At 36.1% G+C, this 24,120-nt stretch overlaps 2 protein-coding genes across 2 annotated transcripts in view; both read right to left on the bottom strand.

The window, feature by feature from the left end:
* Window positions 1-15,975, bottom strand: part of CPA3 (carboxypeptidase A3) — a 28,517-nt gene extending 12,542 nt beyond the window's left edge. The window contains 9 exon segments of the mRNA XM_039851705.1: window positions 96-197; window positions 1,221-1,322; window positions 1,438-1,505; window positions 1,508-1,533; window positions 9,753-9,878; window positions 12,565-12,666; window positions 12,761-12,855; window positions 13,498-13,631; window positions 15,942-15,975. Of these exon segments, the coding sequence (XP_039707639.1) occupies window positions 96-197; window positions 1,221-1,322; window positions 1,438-1,505; window positions 1,508-1,533; window positions 9,753-9,878; window positions 12,565-12,666; window positions 12,761-12,855; window positions 13,498-13,631; window positions 15,942-15,975 (789 nt within the window).
* Window positions 15,976-18,641: 2,666 nt separating this feature from the next.
* Window positions 18,642-24,120, bottom strand: part of CPB1 (carboxypeptidase B1) — a 30,888-nt gene continuing 25,409 nt past the window's right edge. Inside the window, exons 10-11 of the mRNA XM_039851741.1 lie at window positions 20,740-20,824; window positions 18,642-19,013 (exon numbers count right to left, since the gene is read on the bottom strand). Of these exons, the coding sequence (XP_039707675.1) occupies window positions 18,826-19,013; window positions 20,740-20,824 (273 nt within the window). The 3' untranslated portion in view covers window positions 18,642-18,825. The remainder of the gene's footprint in view (window positions 19,014-20,739; window positions 20,825-24,120) is intronic.

The raw sequence follows: 24,120 nt of genomic DNA, 5'->3' as shown, positions 1-24,120 counted from the left end.
GGTAAGTGGAACTGCTCTTGTTTGGAAACGGGTGCTCTACTCAGTGAAGTGCTAGAGATCTGATAGTCACAGGAGAATCATTCCAATTCACTTACCTGATAGACAAACCATTGACAGAAAGCTGGGGAGATCCATTCTTGTGCATGAATGCCACAGTCCATAAAAATAGCCTTTTTTCTTTCATCATTTTTCCCAATCTATTTAAAAATAAAGTTGAGATATTATTTTGCACAAATTTACACATTGATCACTTGTTGTCCAATAACTCATTCATATTCTCAAAGAAAATTTCCCCTGTCTCCTGTTGAATGAGTAACTCTGTTAGCATATATTGTTCTCAGGGAAAACCATGGCATATATCCTTAAACATCTATACATAGTTCATAGTCTATTACATAGTATATTTTTCAAAAGTTTTTCCTACTGTCAGAGTTGCTTTTAGGTTTTTTTTTTAAAATCACAACCTATTGTTTTTGTTTTTTAATTTTACTGCTAACATTCTTTGGTCTGAGAAATAAATTATAAAGTTCTTTTGTTTTTCTGTCTTCATAAACCGGGGATGTTTTACTTGCAGTGGAAAGATTTTATAGTTGCGTTCACAGTGGGGAGAAGGACTAGTGGTTGGATATTTATATGGATATTGCTTTGAAGAGAAGTTAGATTTGTTTTGGGTGGTTGGAGAGAATGAATGGTTGGGAGGTCAGAATAAGGAAGGGATTCCCAGTTTTTAAGAGAATGCTTCAGGGAGTGTGTCTTTGGATGCACAAAAATCCAGCAGAAGTTGAATGACAATTGTCGCTTCGGTTATAGAAGGGAATCTCCATCAACATGGGTGGAAATGCCTATGATTCCGTGATTATTAAATTTCTCTTTTCTTCATGACATTTTAGTCATCAGTTTCACTGAATTTTAATGGATGGAAATCTGTTTTATACATCAGGGAATTATAAACTCTTACAGTATAGATATAGGATAAAATATTTGTCTGGATTTGTCCATCGTGTCTGACAAATAGTTTAATCAGGGAGTTTCTTGGTTCCATCTAAAACCACCTGTCTCTTTTATTTTTGAATGGCTGTCTAGAGCGTAAATGTTCTTCAAAAAAAATAGTAAGACTTTTCATTGTATCAAAATTCACTGAATGTGTCAAAAAAAGAGCAACTTTTAAATTCATGTTTTCCAACAATAATAAAAATTGCTAGTTCCTGAATTATTTTTACCTTGAGAACATATAGTGGATTGTCTTCAATAGTGTTTCCAATTTTAATACGAGAGACCATTTCAGGACGCTTATGCACCATTTTTTCAGTCCAAGCAACAATCTTAAGAGCAAAACCAATTTTAGGAATTAGAATAAAAGAAAACTAAATGACAACATGTTTTTATGTTGAGAATAACTTTTTTTTTTTTTAGAAGCACAGGCATTATATACTGTACCTTGTCCCAGTTGTATTTTGCATAGCTGTGCCTGCCTGAGATATCTTCTTTGACATTGAACTGTTTATCTCTTCTTGTAGCTTATGAATCAAGATTCTGTTTAACAGGGGAATAATAAAATCCACATTTACCAAGGAAAGAAAAACACAGTTATCTTTCAGTTGCAAAAAATTTCTTTCTTTATCTTAGATCAGGTTTTCTCTGTTTCTTGATTATTTTCTAACCATTTCCTTTAGACATGTCATGCATCTGGCTTCATATCTTCCCATTTGTCTAGAGCTATGCTGTTTAATATAATCATCTATAGCCACACATGGCTATAGGCCACTTAAAATAGGGCTTGTCCAGAAATAGAGATTGCTGTACGTGTAAAATATCTTACTAATAATTTATATTACATGTTGAAATGATACTATTTTGGATATGTTGGCTTAAATAAAATACTTTGCTAAAATTAATTTTGCCTCTTTTTATTTTTTAATGTGGCTTCTAGAATATTTAAAATTACACATGTGGCACAAATTATACTGCTATTGGTCAGCACTGTCACTCCCAATCTTTCTTCAAAGCACACACACATTCACAAACACACAACGCAGGCAACAGTGGATATTCTTATGCGTAAATTTACTTATTGTTCCTGTCATTTCACACTTTGAGAGCTGGGAAAACTTGAGTAATTATAATAACAGTAAGCACTTACTTGGCACTTACCATGTACCAATCATTGTTCTAACCAACTCATGTATATTAACTAAATCTTCACATGAGATTATTATCCTCATTTTACAGAAGAGAAACTGAGGTATAAAGTGTTAAAATAACTTGCCCATGGTTACAGACCTAGAAAATGGCCAGGCTGGTTTGAAGAGGGTGAAAAAAGATGCAGCAAGAATCACTGGGAGGCTAGTGTTGGAGACCAGAAGGCTTATGTCTCTACCCTCTTATCTATTTTCATCTCATCACCTCATTGAATCCATGGCTATAGTGGTATCCTAATAGTCACCCATATAGTTATAGCCTCTCCCTTGAGCCTGCCTCTCCCTAACCTCTTCCCCTTCTCCTTTTGGCTTTCACATCCAACTGTCTACCTCACATTTTCATCTGGACATCCACTTACTTAATATGGTGCAGATACTGCTTTATACACATTATTTTATTTGGTCTTGTTAGTATTCTTGCCATTTTATGGATGGTGACATTGTTACTCAGAAAGCTTAACTACAATTTGTGTGTGCTGGAATTGGAAATTTGAATACCAGTTGACTTGTCTTCACGATTTATGCTTCAAAAATACCATTGTCATCATATTCACAAATTTTTTTTAATATTTTGTCTGTTTAAGGATTTTCTGTTGTGCTCTATTGATTGTTTTCTCACTCTTGTGTAAGCATCAAACCATATTTAATTATAGTTTAAATGTTGAATTTTAACATTTTTTAAAGTATCTCCCTATTCTTGTTTCCAAAGTTTTTGAGTAATTTCATGTTTTTAATAATTTTTTTGTCAGAATCATTTTAGAAATTATTAGAAAAAATGGACTTTTGATTAGAATTATATTGTTATGAATAAGTTTGAGAAGAATCTTATTATTAATAATAGACCACAATATAGCTCTTTTTGATTCTTCAGTAAAATTTTGTGTATATTTATTCATATATTTTTTATTGGTCTTGTGAATGGCTCTTTTCCCACTAAACAATATCACTGGTTATTATTTGTATATTTAAAAACTTATTATTTGTATATTTAAAAACTTATACTTATTTATTAGGCACTGTATTAGTATAAAAATTATCCTTTTACTTCTAAGATTTTTTTTTAATTATGTCTTTAAGGTTTTCTATGTAGTTATTCTGCAAAAATTATACTTTCTACTTTTTTCTAATATTTCTTTTTTTTTTCTTCATTGCATTGGCTAACTTCTCTGAACAATGGAAATAAAAGGGGTGAAAGAGGGTATTCCATTTTTTTTCTGGTTTTAACAAGAAAATCTGTCTTTCACTATGAAGTATAATATTGATTTCCATTTTGAGATTAACATACCAGTGTTTATAAGATCAAATTATTATTATTATTGTCCATTGATGTATGGTTGCATTAAAATTTATTATTAGATTCCTTAATATGTTAAATATTATGTTGCAGCCACAGGAGATTCACAAACACTCTCACAAAAAGACTTGTTTATCTAATTTTAGATACAGTTATAAAAAGTTTGTTTAACCTTGGAGAAATGCATTGGACAAAAGGAAAATGACTTAAGAAGGAAGCATACTATCCATAGGTAATAGCTGACAGCAAAAAACAAAAACAAAAAACAAAGTAAAACTATCTAGATAGAGGACTTAGGAAACACAGGGGTCAGATGTAAGTCCAAATGACCCAACATATTTTAGGAACTAAAATGGTCCTTAAGGATATCATTCCTTTATAGTAATGAAAATTTGTGTTGATAATGATAATCGCTCAACAAAAGTAAACTATATTCAGTGTACTCTTTTTCAGGATAGATAAATATTTCTGTGAAATATTTAAAGTAAAAGGCTTTTTAAAGTTGTATTTCTCTGAACAATTTATTTAAATTATCTTACTTTCCATTAACATCATATAAAAAAAGACAGTACCCTACTTTTGTTGATGAAACACATATGAATTTTCCTTCTATTAGAAATGAGTCCTATGTAGGAAAATGCTATCTATTTTTAAACATTTATTCTAGTCATTACAGACAGTATCATGCACTCTTTCACTTCCATAAATCCTGTCAAATAAGAAATCAGGAATCTAGTGGGAAGAGGCTCTGTGGTCAGACATTCTTGGGTTTCAACCCTAGCTCAACTACTTAATACTTATGGTGATCTTGGGCAGGTTAATTATCTTTTTGATTCTCAGTTTATTCACTTTCGCAATTGTACCGAACATGCCAGGCAGGATTGTGCTGAAGATGAAATTAAGTGAAATATGAGATGTACTTGGCATGCCATAGGCACTCAGTTAATTTCAGTGTAATAATAAAGATGAGTCCCCAAACTGACACAGTTTTAACGTGCCTTTAAATGACGCTTTCTTGGTATGTACTTTTTTGACTCTGATTTCTTCAATTTCTTGTGATACTGAACTGTGACACTGCAGCACCCACTCCACTTGTTGGTTTTTTCTTGCTGATCTGAGTTTGGAGGCAGAACATAAATGAGGTATACTCCTAATTAGAGTTTATTTAGCACATGAGACCAAATACTGCTCATGAATATTGATTCCCATTAACAGCACTGACAAGCACATTATTATGTACATTATATGCAACTCACTGTTTGCTTGGCTTTTGACTTATGATGAATCTGGGATTTCTGAGGAAAAGAAATTATGACAACCATTTTGGAATCGGGTAGGACATGTTGCGCTAAAACTCAGCTGAAGCCTGAGAAGGTTGAGAATTATATTTTGGGTGGTCACTACAGACATAATTAATTGTTTCAAGCTCTAAAAAGGGCATTAATAGAAATAGAGGAACCAGGCAAAAAAGAAATTTTATGGTCCCAAAGGTTGATTTCTAACACAAGAAAGTATTAATCACAGGAAGCTTGTATCATAGAATATTTTTAGACTTAAACATATCAATTTAGCTCTTGTGATAACAGCAGCAAAAGAAAATCATGTGAGCTAAAATACGACCTTTCCACAAATGCAGCTGCATGAGGACATCAGAATGGTGCCAGCTTGTTGCTGATAGGGACTAGAAATTAGGCCTAAGGCTGAAAATTAAGTACTAGAGCCAGATGTTATTTTCATGAGCCCTTTCACTAGGCAGGTTTAGGCAGTTAAACCAAATTACTTTCTCTCAGATATAACTTTAGCACGCTAATATTTGCTTAATTTATTAAAAATATTTCTAAATGTTGGTGAAAGGATAAATAATTATTACCGAGGATTTAATAATATAAATGATAATGCTTATCCAGTCTTTCTTATGTGTCAGGCACTCTGCTCAGGCTGGTATTTACATTTTATCTTTTAATCTTCACTTCAACACTATTATTTGGGTACTGTTATCACCCCCGTTTGTACAGAGGTTAGGTTCCTTTCCAAACTTCTCACAACTGATAAAATACAGAAGTTGGGATTGGAACCTAGAAATGTCTGACCTTGCGTTGTGAACCATTACACAACAATTCCTGCACACAAGGAGTGAAATCCCTGGATATTGCCATCAGAATTATAGTTTTCGTAGTCTACTGAGGCTTGGGCTAAATTTGCCCAGATGACCAGCTCTTCTAGAAACCTGTGTCTTAATGTCAAGGAGCAGATGAAAAATTCCGAAGAGAGATAAGATCAATCCCATTTTGACAATTTCAGGGTGCCCTCCTGCTGCTGCTTTTAGAGAAAAACAAAGGAATGGAGAACTGTGGGCTAGTGTAGAGTAGTCTTTCTTTCCAAAGTTTTTCTCTCCACGGTTTCAGTTACTTGCAGTCAACCATGGTCCAAAAATATTAAACAGAAAATTCCAGAAATAAACAATTTGTAAGTTTCAAATTTCATGCTGTTCTGAGTACTTCACTTCATCATTTCACATTATCACAGGAAGAAAGGCGAGTACAAAATAATAAGATATTTTGAGACTACATTCACATAACTTTTATTATAGTATATTGTTATAATTGTTCAATTTTATTATAGTTATTATTAATCTCTTATGGTGCTTAATTTATAAACTAAACTTTACCATAGGTATATATGTATGTGAAAAAACTTTGTGTGTGTGTGTGTGTGTGTGTGTGTGTGTGTGTAAAGCGCAGTGGGGAAGGATATTTCAGGGAGGCAGAGTCATTGTTATGGTGCCTTATAAACTGTTCTGGACTGCCTCCCTCCCCCATGCCCACATTCTGGCAGGATATAGACTACTTAAAAAGCATGATTTCAGGTTCCCCATAACTCCCTAAATGGGTTACCATGTATCAAACCCAGCACTTACTGACGTGGATTTCCCAACATTTGAGCCATACCTCAGTGTTGGATAATAAACTTTCAGGCTCCAGTTTATTTACTAGGAGGGAAAGGGGGCATTTGGTGATAGCTTCTAATTATCTCCTGTTGCACAGTGTGTGTGTGTGTGTCTCTGTGTGCACGTGCGTATGCAATTGTGTAAACACGTATAAGTGGTTTTCTTCCCTAGATTTAATGGAAGTAAAGGAAACAGGCAAAGAGTGATTTTATGATCCTAGTCAATTTTCATGAAAACCCTATGAAACATTATTTTAAAGATGAAGAAAATGAGTTAGAAGTTAAATAAATCACCAATGTTAAATACCTAATGCACAATTTAAGTGGCACTGGACCCAGACAACCTCACTCCAGAATCCACATTCTTACCTACCACTCCCTCTACTTTCCACTAAGACTAACCTCTCTTCAACATTTTTAGCAAGTATCAACATACCTGTTTTACTCTTGGGCAAGTAATATATAAAAGTGTAGAGCAGAAAGAAAATGAGTGGAATGAGACAGAATGATTTATTTGATTGAAATACTTATTTTATAGGAATGTATTTATTTGGAATATGAATTTGTGTCTAACTGAACATTATTAGGCAATTAGGCATTAATATGAAGTATTGATGATTGCTGTACCAGTTTGGTATAGATCTTTTTTGCATTTACCACATAATCTTATGTGGATCTTAATAAGATTCCAGTTAATTAATTATCATTTGAATTTTATGTTAATAGTGGTATTCTGAATTACCTTTCATTAACTCTTTGTTTTCTAATTTTATATTTTGACCAAAGAAAAGATATTCTAAAATGTATCTAAAATACAAAAAAAATTAGTAAAAACACCAGGGTTTTTAGCTGCTGAATCTAAATATGATGTCTGCCCTTTTAGGCTCAGTTCGATGGATGTGCTTTCTTTTAGACATTTATTTGCCAGTCTGTTCAGGTTGGTTAGTATATACATATTATTTGTTTTTTGGATTTGGCCTTTTATGATTTTGTAACAGTACAAATAAAAAGGGAGCAAATATGCTACTTTAAAATCAAATCTGTCTTAGTAATTTAATTTTCTGAAAATTAAAAAAACATCACACACAGATGCTTTAAACTAAATAGTGGTTTATATGCACTGTCTAATGAAGGGTGTCTAAGTAAATCATTGTGTCAAACCAGCCTCTTAATGTGGTTTTATTCAGACTGGTGCCTGGGTCCAACCAGATGTTTCTGTTCTTAGAACCCTCTTCTGTTACTGACTGACACCAAGTAACACATATAATTAATATGCAAATAAAATTATCTATATAATTAGTACTTAGAGACAAGATTTTAAATAGTTCTTGTCTGTACAGATCATTTTACATATTTATATTTCTGAGGAAGGTACCTATCTAATTATGTGGCTTTCCCACAACTGTGGCTAATTTGGACCAATTTCTAGAAATCATGTCCTAATTAGATCAAACTAATTTTTATAGTTAGTTTAACACTTTGATTTTTGATGTAGATAGCAAGGAAATATCTTGGCTTAAGGCGAAGTGAAAAACACACTATTTTTGAGGGTCTGGATTTAGACCTCTGTTTGAGTCAGAATTGTTTCAGGCTGGGAGAGGCTTGTAGAGGACCCAGAGGAGAGGGCTGATGTAAACTATTTGATAAAATGAGAGGATGTCAGCCACCTGCCTAGGTGTCTTCTGTCACAGCGATTTGTTCCATTATCCATACTCATGTCAAGCAACTAGCTTTTTGTTTACATTACCAGGATATTAAGGAAAACGTAATACTTCATTTTTACCCTGCTGTTCAAACCAAACTATACAAAATTGGCTAGCTAGAATTTATTTTAGCTTGGACTGAATACTTTGTAAGAATTAGTTGATCACAACAATCCAGGTCAGGTGTATATTAATGAAGTAGAATGAAAAGTGTAAAAATCAAGGCACACATTTGAGAAACCTGGCTGTGAAGTGAATTGAGAGACACAGTCACCAGGGGGTCCATAGGGTGGAGGGGCAATGTCTTTTAGATGGAGGAATCAAGATGTCATCTGAACCTTAATATAAGCAGAGAGTCTACAATGTACTACTAGTTTCTGCAGTCTTGAAGGTTTATTGCTTTAAAAGAGTTAAATGCTGATGCAAATTAATTTTGAATACATTTTCCCCATTTATTAACTTCTACATTTGTTTCACATCCCTTTTCAAACAACAGCAAAAACAAAGACAGATCAACAACGGCCTGCTACTTTTTAAGCCATTAAGCCATGAACAAGAGTTTTTTTGTTTGTTTATTTACTTGTTTTATGTATGTGTTTCCTTAATTTCAATAGGGTTTATATTTATTAAGGATATTGTAGCAATATTATAAATATAACCAACTCATGATAAGTAGCAGTAAATCCTGCTCTGCAATGTATTATAGAATCTTTGTCTCAGCGGGAAGAAGGCCTTTTGAGCTACAGCACTAAGTTAGGGAGCAGGGACATGAAATAGCAAGTCAGAAAGAAAGAACTAGTGCTTGGCAGTGTTTTGAGTGGTGAGGATCTCAATGAAAAGGAGTCCTGGGATGACGAGGACTGGGAGAGTTAAAATAGCATCCCTTAGTACATAAAATCGCTAAATGTTTGACAATATAAAAACACATTTGTATTGTGTTGATTTGTAATAGTCATTGTTGGGCTCCCTTCTTGTTCACTGCTCCAGGGCCCAGACTGTGCATGAGCCATGGCTGGTGCTCAATACATTCTAATTTCTCCTTATTTCTCTGTGGCACCACGGTGACTTATTTTGGCATCTTTGGCCATTAAAAAATTCTCTCCTCTTGGATTTAAGTCTTACTCTATTGCATTGCTTTTGCTTTCTCTGAGGAAGAATTTTTTTCATAAAGATTTATTTATTTAGTATATATTTTACATACCCTCATCTCTGACTTAAAGATGAGAACTGTTATTTGGGTCTCCTTTTATGTATCAGGAGAATTCAAATACAAAAATGTTATGCTGGTAGTCACCGGTAGTGCCTGATAATCTGCTAGGGTCGTGATGAACATGGCTAAACCATTCTTGCCTGCTCATGTGCACTCTGTCCTCACTAGGGGCTGGTTTTGGAGATGGCAGATGTAGATAATTGTCATTCTTGCAGATCAGAGCAAACATAAGATGGAGTCTGAGTAGCCAAGTGTGATTTCAACACCTCTATAAGCAGGCCTCAGTAATCTGTTTGGAAATCATTTTTTTCCCAGTTAAAAAATAGTACTTCCCTTTCAATTTTAAGACTCCCCAAACTTTGAGTATCTAACACATTTTAAGACTGAATAATAGGACTTACTCATAGTGTATTTTATTTTGATCCAAGGCAGACTGGATGAACTGGAATTTCTTTTCACTAACTTGGAAATCCACTGTCATGTTAGCAGCTACATGATGAGTGGCATCTGGATACCAGAAAGTCAAGCTGTGGAGATGAGGTCAATGTTAGTCACAGCTGTTTGCTCACTCGACATACATTTATTAAGAAATGACTATGTGTCATACATCATGTAAGGAATTTGGATTCAGTGTGACTAAGGTATGGTCCCTTTTCTTAATAAGCTTATGAGATTTTTGCAAATATATTTAAGAACTGTTCAATATTAATGAGTGGGAAAGAAATCATCTGTACTGATCACTTTTACAGGAGCATAGTATCTGTAAATACAAAAAAATATGATCAGCTTTTGGTTAATCTGTTTGCTTCTATGGTCTTGGTATTGATTGAGGTTGTTTCATAATTGATTTAACCACAGCATCTGTCTCTAATCGGAATTATAGATTAAATATATGGCTCCTTACCCCGCTTCCCAATCCAGCCCTCAAAACCAAATGTCCCTGTAAACGCTGGAATTCCTGGAAGGTTTGCATCCAACAGAAGGTGTAATCTTCAGCCCTCTCATTTTTATAGCAACGTCCTTGGGAAAGTTCCTAAAACTCTTTGAGTTTCAGTTTGCTCCTCTAAAATATGAGGCTAACAGGGCTCCATTGGGAGTGTTGTGAAGATTGTGAAATAGCTATGAGGTCTGGGATATGCAGACATTTAATAATTGCTGACTCCCTTCTTTTTCTCTTCCTCTCGCTGAGAATTTCAGAAATTTGGTAAATGGGCCCAGAAGGATAGCATTTAGGTTAAGATAATTTTGAGAAAATTGCAATTCTTGTTCTTCAAAACTGCACTCAATTATGAAACCCAATGAAATACAATTCTCCAACCTGGGAAATGTGAAGGAAATGCTGAATTTCCACTCATCACACCAAGCTTGTGGGTTTGTCTAAGTCTACGTGGCTGTTTCGAAGTTCAATCCCACTCTACCTCTAGGTCAATCATTATGAATCAGCTATGAACTAACTAATATTTATTGGTTTATTTTGATCACAAAGCTACAGCTGAATTGGACATATGAGAGATGGAGTGTGATTTAAAGGTGAGTTAGCCAGGGCCATCTAATCATAATAGTAGTTTCTCTATTCTAACAGGGTAATGTGGAGCAAGAGTTTAGGACTCAGTGAACTTTCATGAACATTTATTAAACAGCAGGCACAGAGCCGGATGCCACCATTATAGAGGCTAATGAAGGATTTATGAGAAGCAAGAAGCCTAGTGTGAAAGACAGCTATGTATGCATTTCCAGTGCTGGGGAGAAGCATAATGTACTCCAGGAGCACAAAAAGCAATCCAGACTGGGTCATGAGAGGTGATGGGCAGAGAAGATTTCTGTAGGAGACACTGTCTGAGCATTTTCATTAAAGAATGAAAGTTAGCCAAGTAAGGAAGGAAATACATTCCTCCTGAGAAAAGGTGTGTAGGGCCAAAGTGGGTGAGTCTTGGTGCTCATGGAGTTTGAAGGGTAAGAAAGGGGGTGGGAGAGGAAGAGGTTGCTGAGGCTGGCAGTCTGGCAGATCACGAAGGACTTTGAATACTCCACTAATACCAATAGAAAATGCTTCTCCAGTGCTTATTATGGCCAGGCCCACTTCTGAGCACCTAAATATTAGCTCACTTAGTCTTTATAACAACCTTAGCAAGTAAATATGATTATTATCCCATTTGATGGAGAAGGAAATTGAGACCCAGAGAAGTTAAGTAACCTGTGTAAGGCTACAGAACTGCGATTGGAACCTCTGAAGACCGTACTCTTTCCATACTTGGCTACATCTCATAAAAACTTTTAAGGGAGGAATGTAATCAACAAGTTTTAGAGATAGCAATCAGGTTGCCCCATGGACTGGCTTTGTGGGAGAGAGGACTAGAACCCTGAATACTAGAGGAGGGACTGGCTATTGAAATTGTTCCAGTAAGAGGTAGAGCCAACATGAACTTGACAGTAGCAGGGGAATGGAGAGAAAAATATGGATTTGAAAAACATTTGGGAATTAAAGTAGGTGCAACTTTTGATTGACATGATGTGGAGATAAGGGTGTGTGTGACTAGGATAAATCCCAAATTTGGTCCTGGGTTTAAATCTGATGTGTAATCTTGATCATTTAATTTATTGTCTTTGAACTTCAATTCTTCTGTTTTAAGCATGTTAAATTATGACACTAACATTGAAAATCTGTTGGAGAGTTTGAAATGATGTGCGTAAGGTGGCTGGCATGGTGCACCTTTTGCATGGGAGCAGCTGAATAAATGATAAAATGATTACGTTAACATGTTAGATTTTAAAAGATTGATCTAACTTTAAATAAGAGTTCCCTGTTCCTGGAAAGGGTCACATCTTGACATTATCAGCCAGGTCTTTAATGTTATCAGTTAATAACATTAACAGAAATTATGCTGCTGGTGAAGATGAGGGTGGGAGTGAGCAAAATGAGGCAAAGTACAAGCAAGGAGGGAAATGAGGCCCTCATGAAGCTGTCAAGGACATCCCCTTCTTTCACAGTTTCAGCTAGAAAAAGTTCTTGTTTGCAAAGCTTTTGGGAAAGAAAGTGGAAGGGAAGTGGTAATCTGGGGAAAAACAAAACAAAACAAAAAGGTAGTATTGGTAATTGGCTCAATTATCCAAGTGGCTCCTGCCATTTCCCCTTACCTTAAAGCTGTGTAGAGAAGGCTTCTATGTCTTTGGGCATTAAACATAAAATAAAAATGAAGCAGCTTTTTAGAGAACAGAAAGAAAAGGTAAAAATGATTTACCTTATTGGTTTTGGCTAAGTCCTTTATGATGTTTGCTTGTTTTTCATCCTGGGGCTTCACGTGAAGCACCTTCTCTCTTTAAGAAAGCAAAGGATGAAAAATGTGAGCTGTAAAGAAGCATTCTTTAATCTTCTCACACAGAGACTGGAACACAGGGTGATAAGAGTTACCTGTCAAAGTGGACAGGAGCAATCGCAAGGGTGGTAACAATCAAACCTATGGGCGGATGAACCGCATGGTTCTTCTTTGCCTGCCTCCAGACCCTCTGCCAGTTTTATGCCTCAGCGTTTATCTGAAGGAACAGCTGATTTCCTCTTAGGGTTCTGGTGGATGAAATGTCCCGCCCCCCATCCCTGCCCCAGCCCATGTTTCCTAGTTGGAGAGTAAGAGGTAGTTGGGGTGGCAACACTAACACTGAACGCCATGCTAATTGTATACCTTTTACGAAAGGGAATACCCATTTTACAGATGGGGTGGGAGGCAAATTTCTTTTTTAGCAAATAATTTGTCCAAGTTAGCAGAGCTAGTATGTCCACAGAGCTGGGATTTGAACCCAGTTCCTGGTTCCAAAATACTACTCTACCATATGCTTGAATTGAATGATGGAAGGAACCAGTTTAAATTTACACTTGGAACCTGAAATGAATTTGGGTATCTGGCCACAGAACCTTGGTGGGTGCTCCTTAACAACATAAAATATATTTTTGAATCTACATTGTAAATTGCTGAATTAAAAACATGTAAATTATAAAACATTTCGAATATACAAAAATACGATAAATAACCTGGAAAAAATTGATGTGTTCATCATCTGGATTTTATGATGGTTATACGTTTGCCATATTTGCTCTTTACCTCGCTTTGTAAAGAAGTAAACATTACAGAAAAAGCTAAAGCACCCACATGCCTGCTCCTTTTCTCTTCTCCCTCCATCCTCAGAGGTAGCCCCTATTCCCAAAGCAGCTTGAGAACTCATATAGGGCAAGATAACATTAGCTGCTTTCTTCAGGGTCTGGATGCCCAATAAATGCTCTTGGAAAGCTGAATTAATAAAAGTCATTTATAGGCCATTTAAAACAGTCTCGTGTGTGTGGGGTGTCTGTAATATTGAACACGACTCAATTTATTATGGATTATTTGAGAGAAGGCACCTTTACCTAGAATCATAGGTAATCTAACAGAGTGAGTGAATTTATCTAATCAGATAACTTATTAGAATTTCCTTTTAAAAACTACCTCTTCACATTGACAAATGTATAGGTGGTCACATATGAAACTTCTCAGAGTCATGGATGCATATTTTTATTATCAAAATGATATTTTGGGGGAGATTATAAATTATAAGTAGCAACAATAGCTTCATTAATTTCTATCTGATAGGTGTGCGATATATGACTTTTTTTGAATGCCCCCAAAGGTCCCTTTGCCCCAGTCTGCATGTAAGGAAGAGGAGGGTTTTATAAATGGCTTCACGTTTTTGACATTAGACAAACTTATCAGCACTAGAAACTTCCAAAACAAATTCTTGTTTCATTGCTTCTTAGGGCATGTTTGGCCGGGGTACAGAGGAAAAGAAAGACCTTGACTTTGGACTTGGATGTAACCTCAGAGCGGTTTCCAAACACTGGACTTCACCTTGAGCAGGCTGCCTAGTCATTCTGGGCCTTGGTTTGCTCATCTGTAAAATGGGGACACAAATCTGACTTTAAAGAGTGGCTGTGAGTGCTAAATGAGATAGCATATATAAGGGACTTGGTGGATGATAGGTAATAAAAAGGCATACCCATATCCTCTAGACAGTTGATAAAATCATCAGGTTCTGTAAACAGACTTACAGTTGACCAACCGTCAGACTTCATAACTGATAAATATCAGCATATATCATGTGGTAAATTAAAATGGTGGCTGTGGCATTTAGGGGTGAAAAATCTCTGTATTCGTAGACTACTTCAAAAAATTTTTTTTTATGTAGTAGCTTTGCTTTTTGGAGTTTTATTTTCTGATTCTAAAAGTAAAAATGCTCATCAAAAATAATTTAGTAAAATACAGAAAATTTGGGAGGAGAAAATAGAAATCAGCCTTAATTCTAACTTTCTGATATATTTTCTTAAAGCCTTTTTCAGTGTGACTAGTTTTAAAGCTGTGTACAGAAGGCTTCTATGTCTTTGTTTTTAGGTCAAGTAGCAAGGACACTTCTATTTTATTTTGGGATCCAAGTAAATGAAAGATCCTGGTATCTCTCAGGATAATACTCTGATGATAAATAAATATTTGACTTCTTAATATCTGTTGCATATTGCCAGTTCCCTACTTCTGGAATAGAACATAAACATGTGATGCTTTAAAGACCTCTCACTCTTCCCCTATCTGTTTAGGCCCTGAAGAACTGTACAATAGATGGATTTCAAGAATATACTGGAGTTTTTTCTCAGAATGGGTATGATTTCTTGGCAAGCATAATTCAGTACAACTTTATATTACTGCATCAAGATTTATAAAAGGTCTTGGCATATGTATGGAGTAGGATAAATAGTTGTTGGGACATCATATCATTTTAGGATTGACTATATAAAACGATATATCCCATAGGTTAAATTAATCTCTTTAAAAAGAGATTTAAACTTGAATGCTTCACATGGCAGTAATTTTCCATCTTTCTGGATTTTTGTATTCCTAGGATTTTTCAATAGTGTATGTCTAGCCATGGTTTAAAACATCACTTTATTTTTTAAAACTATGCTTTTCTGCATAGTTTTTTCAGACATCATTACAAAAAATATTCTAGAAAATGAAAGCAGAAGTTTTCTTGTGATTTACTAGAATCTTTCAACTAATTCTCTATCTTAAAGTCAAATTCAATAAACTTCTGGAATATCTTTAGACAGTCCATAAAGAATACATTGAAAGAAAAATTTGTACCCTTAGTCGTGGATACTGGATTCTTTTTTTTTTTTCCTGTCTTAATAGAAATATAATAGACAATTAATTGCTTGTTTTTACATTGTACAATTCAATGAGTTTTTTTCAATTATAGTTGGCATACAATAATATACCAGTTTCTGTTGTGTAGCATAGTGATCAGAGATCCGCATAACTCACAGAGCGATCACCCCACTAAATCTAGTACCCTTCTTCCCCCTTTCATATTTATTATGACATTATTAACCATCTTCCCCATGCTACACTCTACATCTCCATGTCTGTTCTGCAACTATCCACTTGTACCTCTTAATCCCTTTGCCTTTTTTTTTTTTGCTGTTGTTGTTGATTTTGTTCTTTAGATTCGATATGTATATGAAATCACATGGTATTTGTCTTTCTCTATCTGACCCATTTCATTCAGCACAATACCTGCTAGGTCCGTCAAGGCAATATGTTTTTCCATCCCCTTTTAGTTTGCGTGTGTCTTTTAATCTGACGTGAATCTCTTGTAGGTTTCTTAACATTGAAACAAAACTGCCTTGTAGAATGCTGCAGAAAACTTGTCTTCATTAGTTGCAGCAAAGGTGGCATTTCTGGACAAAGATCTGGGTGTGTGATTCAGGCAGTGTCAGACGTGGCTAAAGGGAAGTGACGACCTGCTCAAATGAGATGACCTGAGAGGCTCATCAAAACCCCATTTGGCACCCAAATAACCTCCTTAACAGTCATAGTTCTTCCTTCTCTTCCTTCTAGGCCTGAAGTTCACTGACCAATTCGTACAGGATAGCTGGCCAAAGCAGATGAACACATGGGATTTGATTCTAGGTATGTAGAATTTCCAGAATCTGGACCAGAAAACCAATTTTGCTATTTCATAGCCAAACCATTGGAGAAAGGAAAAATTCAGAGGGCTGTTCCTGAGCTGCTGGTTAGTTGCTCCTTTGGGGAGATGAGAACATGGAACTGAAGGAAGGGCCCAGAGCCTGTCCCGGGCTCTCAGGCTGGGAGAAAGTTAAAGAAGGGAGGATGAGTGGTGCCCTCACAGCTGGTGTGCAAGATTGGGCAGGGCCCTCGGCAATCTCTGGTCAGCCCGACAAGAGGGATATGGATGGCACTATTGCACTGGGAAGGACTAAGGTGGACTCCTCTTTCTGTTTTTTTCCCCCCTTGGTTCAGCTTAGGCAAGGAACACTCCTAGCCAGTTAATTGTTAAGTTTCGGTTGGCAAGAGATATAGCAAAAAGGTCTTTGAGGCAAGATGTTACACGGGATGTTAAATGAGAATGTTTGTGTATTTGCTTCCCTAATCTTTAATCTTCTTCTTAAAAATTTCTTGTAATTTTAGACAAAGCCCATACATATTTCTGATTTTTATTTTAAAGCACTCAATTTAGGGACTTCGGAGAGTTCTTTATTATTTACTCACATGACTTCTGAACTTAGGGCCACGGGACCCCTTAGATAGAGTGCTAGATGCAGAGGAATTCCTGTGGAACTATCTATGTATTGAATAATATACCTCCAGCAAGAAAACCACTCAGGTAACTACTGTAGAGTTAGCCCTCTGATTCACAGTATGGATGTATAACTTAAGTAGAATGGGGGAAAGATAATTTAGCTAAATTACATCTATTTTTAAATTGCCATCAGTCCTGCTTAAGAATTTATGGGAATTTCTTTTTTTGCAATTAAGGATGCCTCTTTCTCTCTTCCTGTTTAAATAATGTATTACTAAATTATTTAGGAAATGATTGCTTGATAAATTGTAGCAGCTGCACTGCTACCATCTAGCGGACAATTAATGCAATTAATCATTCTGTGGCTTGACAACTTCCAAACAAACGGTTGTTACTTCATAGGATTCTTTTTGTATTATTTTCTGTCACATACTATCATTTAATTTTTTTTTATTGAGGTAATGTTGGTTAATAACATTATATAAATTTTAGGTTTACAACATTATAATAAGATATCCGTATACTCTATTGTGTGCTCTTTTGGTGGTGGACACACAATAGATTTTTTTTTTAGAATTCTTTGAGTAGAACACTGTTATAGATATTTCAACATATTATCCTAAATATGGAATCATATTTTCCTTGAATCCACATAGTAAACGATGAACTAACACTTTGTTCTATGATTTTAAAATGAGAAATGCCCCCAAATTATAACTAAATACATATTATATTTTAAAATTTGAACTTTGCACTATGCTCTCCAACATTAGCATGTTCAGTTCTAATTCTGGAAAGCCTCAAGTCATGGAGTGATTTTGGTACAGCCAGGGCTCCGGGCATCCTCTTGGTTTACTTCCAATCTGCTTTCCATACCTTAGCATTGTTGATGTTTTAAAAACTGATCATGTCATTTACAACTTAATGTCTTTAATGGCTTTTCATTGTTCCTAGACCAATGTTCCAAATTCCTGACATGATTTCTAAGCTCTGACTTCTAAGCTCTCCCCACCTCTCTCCTTAGCCCCTACAAGTGCTCTTCTCTCCCCAAGTCTCTAAGTTCTGCCCTCTCTAACTCTCTTCTTTCAGGTTCTGAATAGTCACAGGGCCTAGAAGGGGTGCTCCCTTTGTCCAGCTAATTGTGACCTATTCTTCAGATTTCAGCACTTCCTGAAAGAGCCTTCTTTCCCACATCAGGTGGGTAGACTTTTTATATGTTTTTTTTAGGTAGTTTGTCCAACACTTGTTTAATGTAAATTAAATCACAAATTATTAAATAATAGGTTAAATGGCTAATTCTTTGTTTCATGTCTGCCTGTATAATCACCACTAAGGGCGGAACCATTATCTTTCTTTCCCATTGCTCTGTCCTCAATTGCTAAGCGTGGAGTAGACCGCTCATAAAATAACTTGAATGAGCTGAAATGAAAGCTAAACCAAGGTGGGGTTTTTCACCTATACTGCATTTTGCAATCTTAAATTTCTCCTCATATTTCTTATCTTCGCAAGCCCGGCATTGTAACTCGTGCACTTCTGTACTCTGCCAGAGTGTTGGCCAATCCCCCAAGGACTTTAGCTTTTATATTGCTCACCTGCATCTTTACCTGTGCACAGCTTGTTTAGTCATTCGTTCACATCATTTTTTTTCTCAAAGAAGTAGGCAATCTCTCAAGTTTTCCAATTATAATGATTCATGTTTATTAGGACAAATATTAAAAGATCCAAGTAATTTAATAGACCCAGAAGCTTAAAAGAAGGATTGGGATCTAGCAACATCGAGGCAAACAAAACTTAGAATTCGAGATAGAAAAGAAATGAAGTGTGAGCATTTAGAAATAAGGCTCTCAGCATTCTTGACTAGTACAGGTGTTCCAGGACATAGCTGACAATGTGTTTGATCGCCAGCATCGTCTCCTCACAGGTTGGCTGGATCTGGGATTCAGGAAGGGCAAAGCCGTATCTGCCTTTATCCCGGAGTTCAAAGGTGAAGGAATATTTAATTCCTTGGTCATAAGCCCAGTCGTCAGAGCCTCCGGCAGCAGGATCTGAAATGTGCAAACAGCAGAAAGAAATCTTTACATCTGGGAGGAAACTTTTTAAAATGTCAACTTCCTTTTATAATTGTAGATGCTGCACTGTGCAAAATAATATAGGTAGGCCAGTTTGCCAGTAAACTGGATCACAAAAGATATGGGCGGCTATTTTAAAAAAATTAGTCCAATCTTATCTCTAAGCCTACTTTGTGGGAACGATGTGTTTAATACACTAGGAAGTAGGTAATTTGTAATATATAAACTTCTCAGTGTGCTTGTATGCTATGGTAAACTTTGCTATCTAGTATGCAATTTGTTAAATATATATATAAAATTTCTGAGAAAAAAAAATGTGTCTCCCAGGAAAATAAGGAAAGCTACATGGTGATTGGTGAGAGGAGAGGACTCCAAACCTGCTGAAACTGCAGAATGATGAAACTGGAGCAACTAGAGGGCAGGGCTGTACCTTCATTTCTGTTTCCTCAGGGTCTCGCATATGTTCTGGCACGGACTGGATATTCATTCAGTTATTCATTCAATAACAGTTATAATGTATTCATTTATTCATCTACTTGTTTGTTCATTTTTTCATTCATTCATTCATTCATTCATTATCTATTTATTCAGTCGACAATTGTACAGCCCCCTGAGCAGCAGGCTTACCTTTGGAAATGTCAGGACAAGCAAAGGACTCCCTCCAAAGGCTTACAGTATAATGAAAAATTAAACCTCATTGAAATAGTTTGAATAAAATATACAAGAAGTTCGCAATGTATGGATAGATGGGTAATTTTTGCTAGAACCCCTCAAGAAAATAACGTATTCCATCTGATTCAGAGCAGTTTTAATAAAGACAAGAATATGGAAAACTGTATTCTACGTAAAGCTGTAAAAAAAAAACCTCAGGTTTGGAGCCTCTCCATCTGTAGTGGAGGCCTCTTGATGACAGGATTGGGCTTTTTCTCTTGTATTTTTAGTCCTTTCAGAACTGGGGCAGAAAGAAATCATGCAAAGGCAAAGGAAAATATAGGTAGAAACTGAAAACAGAACCTGAAGAATGTTCCTTCCCAGTGAAATCTAAGCTCTCTAGCATCCAAGGCTCTACGGTCTAGCCCCAACCTAATTCTCTTGCTGTGTGTCTCTTGTCACTCGTCTGTACACACTGAGTGACCTGTCAAGAGGGACTGGTTTGAGCCTGAAGTAGCCCTCGCACTGCAGTCTTTTAGCCAGGAAAACACTCCCTCTTATGCTTTCCTCAAGCAATTGTCTTTCCAGATAAAGCTTCTGTGTCATCATTCTGGGGAGTCATCCCGGACATTGTGGGCTGGGTTGGTTAGTTCCTGGGTGCGCTCTTTCCTTGTGCATCCTTCTGCCCCAGCACTACATGGCTATGTTCATTTTTCCTGCTTTCCTACTGTGAATTCTTTGGAGACAGTGCTGGTCTCCTTCCTTCCCTTTCTCCTTTCCTCTTGCCTGCTCTCCATCTTTCCTTTCTTCCCTAGCACACGTAGTAGGTGCTCAATAGATGTTTACAGAGAGCAAATGTTTCTGTGGGTTGAGAGGGATATTTCTCTCTTTTTTTTTCTGAACAGAAAACTGATGACAAATTTTACAAAAAAAAATTCACTGTCAGGCAAAAGCCATATGCTTTAAATGATCAGAAAAGAAAAGGCTCTGGGAACCATTTTTCGCCTTTTTCGGCATGCAGTCTCTGCACAGTTCTGAAGCCAAGACTCACAGATTGTTGTAGCTCCTGGGCCATATGTGTACTTGGTACCATACAGTGTGGCAAGTTCTTTCACGGTAGCTTTAGCCAGAGCATTCTGCAAAAGAACCAGTAGTAAGTGAATAAATAAATAAAAGCACTCACTGACAAGCAAACAAATACACATTATTTTTAAGACATTGAAGATGTGTAAGTCATAATTCAGGTTAGCATTTTATACTTATTCAGCGCCCATTCCAATTTTTCCAGCTAACTTAGTCATACGATCCAGGTGATTTCCATGAAAGGATGTCTTCCCTAACCCCCCAAGCAGTCACTCTGAGCTACCCTCTGTCATACACAGAATGTATCATATTGTGTCAACACCATTTGCTGGCCTCTGAGTTCTCAGTGACTTTTCTGTCTTTTATCTCCGTGTCCCCAGGGTCTAGTTTAGGGTTTGCCTCTTAGTGGTTGTCCAGTAACTATTTGTTAAAACTCAGAAGATGGTTAGCTCTCTTCTTACCCTATTATTTGAGAATTAGTTCCTTCATTTATTTTAAATCATTGTTGCAGTAAAGAATGAGTCCTAGGAATAAGTTCTGTTTTAGTAAGAGGACAATATTTCACTTCATTTTCTTTTTTTCTTTATATAGAAATTAATTGGTCTTTTTTTTTTTTTTGCTGGATTTCTTATTTGGCTTGTTTAACTTTTTTTTTTTTTTAACTTTAGTCAGTTGGTAGAGAACGAGGTATAGTGATCTGTAACTGTCCCACATATCACATTTATTGACATAGTAAAATGTCACTGTGTGTTAAAAGTTTAGGTTATGTCTAAGGATTAATTTAGCATATCTATCTTGTCTCTAGAACGTGTAAGAGAAAAGCAGGCAGCAAAGCGGTCTTTATGATTGTGTGAAGAGGTCATCTATCTATTACAGGCAAACAAACACAAATCAAATGCAGACAACCCCCAACAAAACCCAAAAACTAGCTGGAAATGTGGCAGGTTATAAAGCCAAGATAAAGTTGTGACAGAATTATGGAGGTTAGGGCACAAGCATTATTTTCTACACATGAGAATGACTGAATAGTCAATGTAACACTCAGTGACAGTGTAGAAATACTTAAGAATTGTGGGTTCCAAGGACGAGGGGAAATTTCAGCTTGGAAGATTTTTAGACTGAATAATTAGAGAAAACTGATTCTATTTCAAAATGCAGAACATGTGAATTCCAGAATTAAAAAAGTAGCAAGTATTAACTTATGTGTATTTTTTTTTTTTTCTTAGAAGTAGCATCACCCTCTCAACAGACCCGCCCCCTGCTGGCCCCCTGCACTCAGTTCCTTAAGGAGACAGGCTCCTCCCTGCACAGTAAAAGCCCTGACATCTGCTGATGTGCTGCTTTCTTAAATGAGTCACATGAAAAGCAAGGCCTGCTTAGGCTGTCTGGGGAATACTGATTTTGCAAACTGATTGTTTACCACAGGAGAATAAGTCACAATTCATCCTGGTTATGGAACAAGCTATCTTTCATACTTTGGCATTATACTTATGTCTTGTACATATGCTTGGAAAACTGTGAGGTTGGTGATGAAATCGGAATAATTTTATTTTTACAATGTAGCAACTTCTCTTAGTTCTTTTTCTAATAATTAAAACCAGTTTAGTAGAAGCTTATGTAAAATTGATGAAGGCACATCTGTAAGACTTCCAAAGACTTAATGCTTTACCAACAAAATGCTAAATTAGAAAATTTAAAAAGAATAACAAAATTTAAATTATGATTTTCTAGTTTGATCCACTGAAATAATGCAATCAGTTTTTTGGAACTAACATATTCTCAGAGTTTTGGGTCAGTAACTTGAAAATTTTAGGATTTCACTTTCCTTTTTTCCAAACTGGTAAATTAATTTGTACTTTCTCTTACTGCACAAACTCTTTATTGTCATGATCCACAGGTATAGTTTCTTATTCTGACCAGCACACTAAAGCTGGTTCTTCTCACCACCCTTTAGTGTAGGGTCTAATGCCAATTAGATAGGAATAATCTACGAACATTGCATGATGCTCAGAGTAGATTTAAAATCATCTTTTAGAGATGTGAAACATGGTAAGGTACTGATCTTTTGATAGGCGATCAGTATGTTTTTACTATTCAACAATTTCTTTAACTTGCCATTATCCAAGGACGTCTCTAATTCGTTATTTTTTCCATAAGGCAGAACCTTTGATCCTTAAAAAGTTTTATTACTTCCCTAGTTACCTTCTTCAGGCTTTTCATCTGTTCTGCCCCTCCTTCACAACTTAACCTTGAATTACTCCTTTTATTTAGCAGAAATGATTCTAATAAGTTCCAAGGATCTAAGGTACAGCATATGACTGTAGTTAGCAGAGCTGCGTTGTGTACTTGAAGTTTGCTATGAGAGAAGGGCTTTAATGTTCTCACCATAACAACAATAACAAACTGGTAATTATGTGAGGTAAAGGATGTGTTAACTAATGTGGTAAGCATTTCACAATATATACGTGTAACAAATCATCATATTGTACACCTTGTGCTTACACAGTATTATATGTCGATTATATCTCAATAAAGCTGTAAAAAAGAAGATATGTGATATTTCAGGATTAGTTCTAAATGTGAAAAGTTGTGAAGACTAGAGAAGATTTAAGGCAAGAAGATCATTGTCATCTATTGACCTCTTGTGTGTCAGTTGACCTTTAAGTCTCTCAATATATTTATTGGTGTAACATAATATTTAAGTTATTCTACAAAACCTCAGGGGGCTACTCATGATCTGTTACCTCTTTTGACTTAACCAACTTATCAATTTAGTTATAACTACCATTCAGGCCACATAAAAATGTTCTGTTTGCCTTTCCTCCAAGTGATAACCAAGTGCTTTCTAAGCCTCATGGGCATCTTTTGGAAACAGTTGCTCTTTCTTTGATACTGAAGCAACATCTAAGATTGATATTATCTTAAAACTGCTGCCGTTTTGTTTCTTTCGCTGGTGCACATTGTGGGAATATGTAGTTCATGCCTCAGCTTTGGCTCTCCTTGTCCCCTGTTGCTCTCTCATCTGAATATATAAAGCATCACTCATCTAATGAATGCCACCTCATCGCCACATCCTTCAGTGTCTCTCGCCTTCTATTGAAGGTTAGCCTCCTTTCTTGGCATAAAGAGTGTGATCTAGTCCCTCCCTTCTTTCTCAGGCTGCATCACTTGCTGGATATCCTCATGTTCCTTCCAAGCTAGGTTTTCCTGAGCTCATCCTGTACACCCTTCCCCGACCCTTCCCTGACTCTCCTTACCTTACTCTCCCTTTGTTGGAATCCCCTTTCTTTGTTCACATGGAGAATTCTATTGTTCTTCGAGATTCAGTTTTAGTGTCGCCTTTTTTGTG

The sequence above is a fragment of the Pteropus medius genome, unplaced genomic scaffold (genome assembly GCF_902729225.1).
Source record: "Pteropus medius unplaced genomic scaffold, Ma_sr-lr_union100, whole genome shotgun sequence".
NCBI classification, from domain to species: Eukaryota; Metazoa; Chordata; class Mammalia; order Chiroptera; family Pteropodidae; genus Pteropus; species Pteropus medius.
This window is presented reverse-complemented; position numbering and strand designations above follow the sequence as displayed.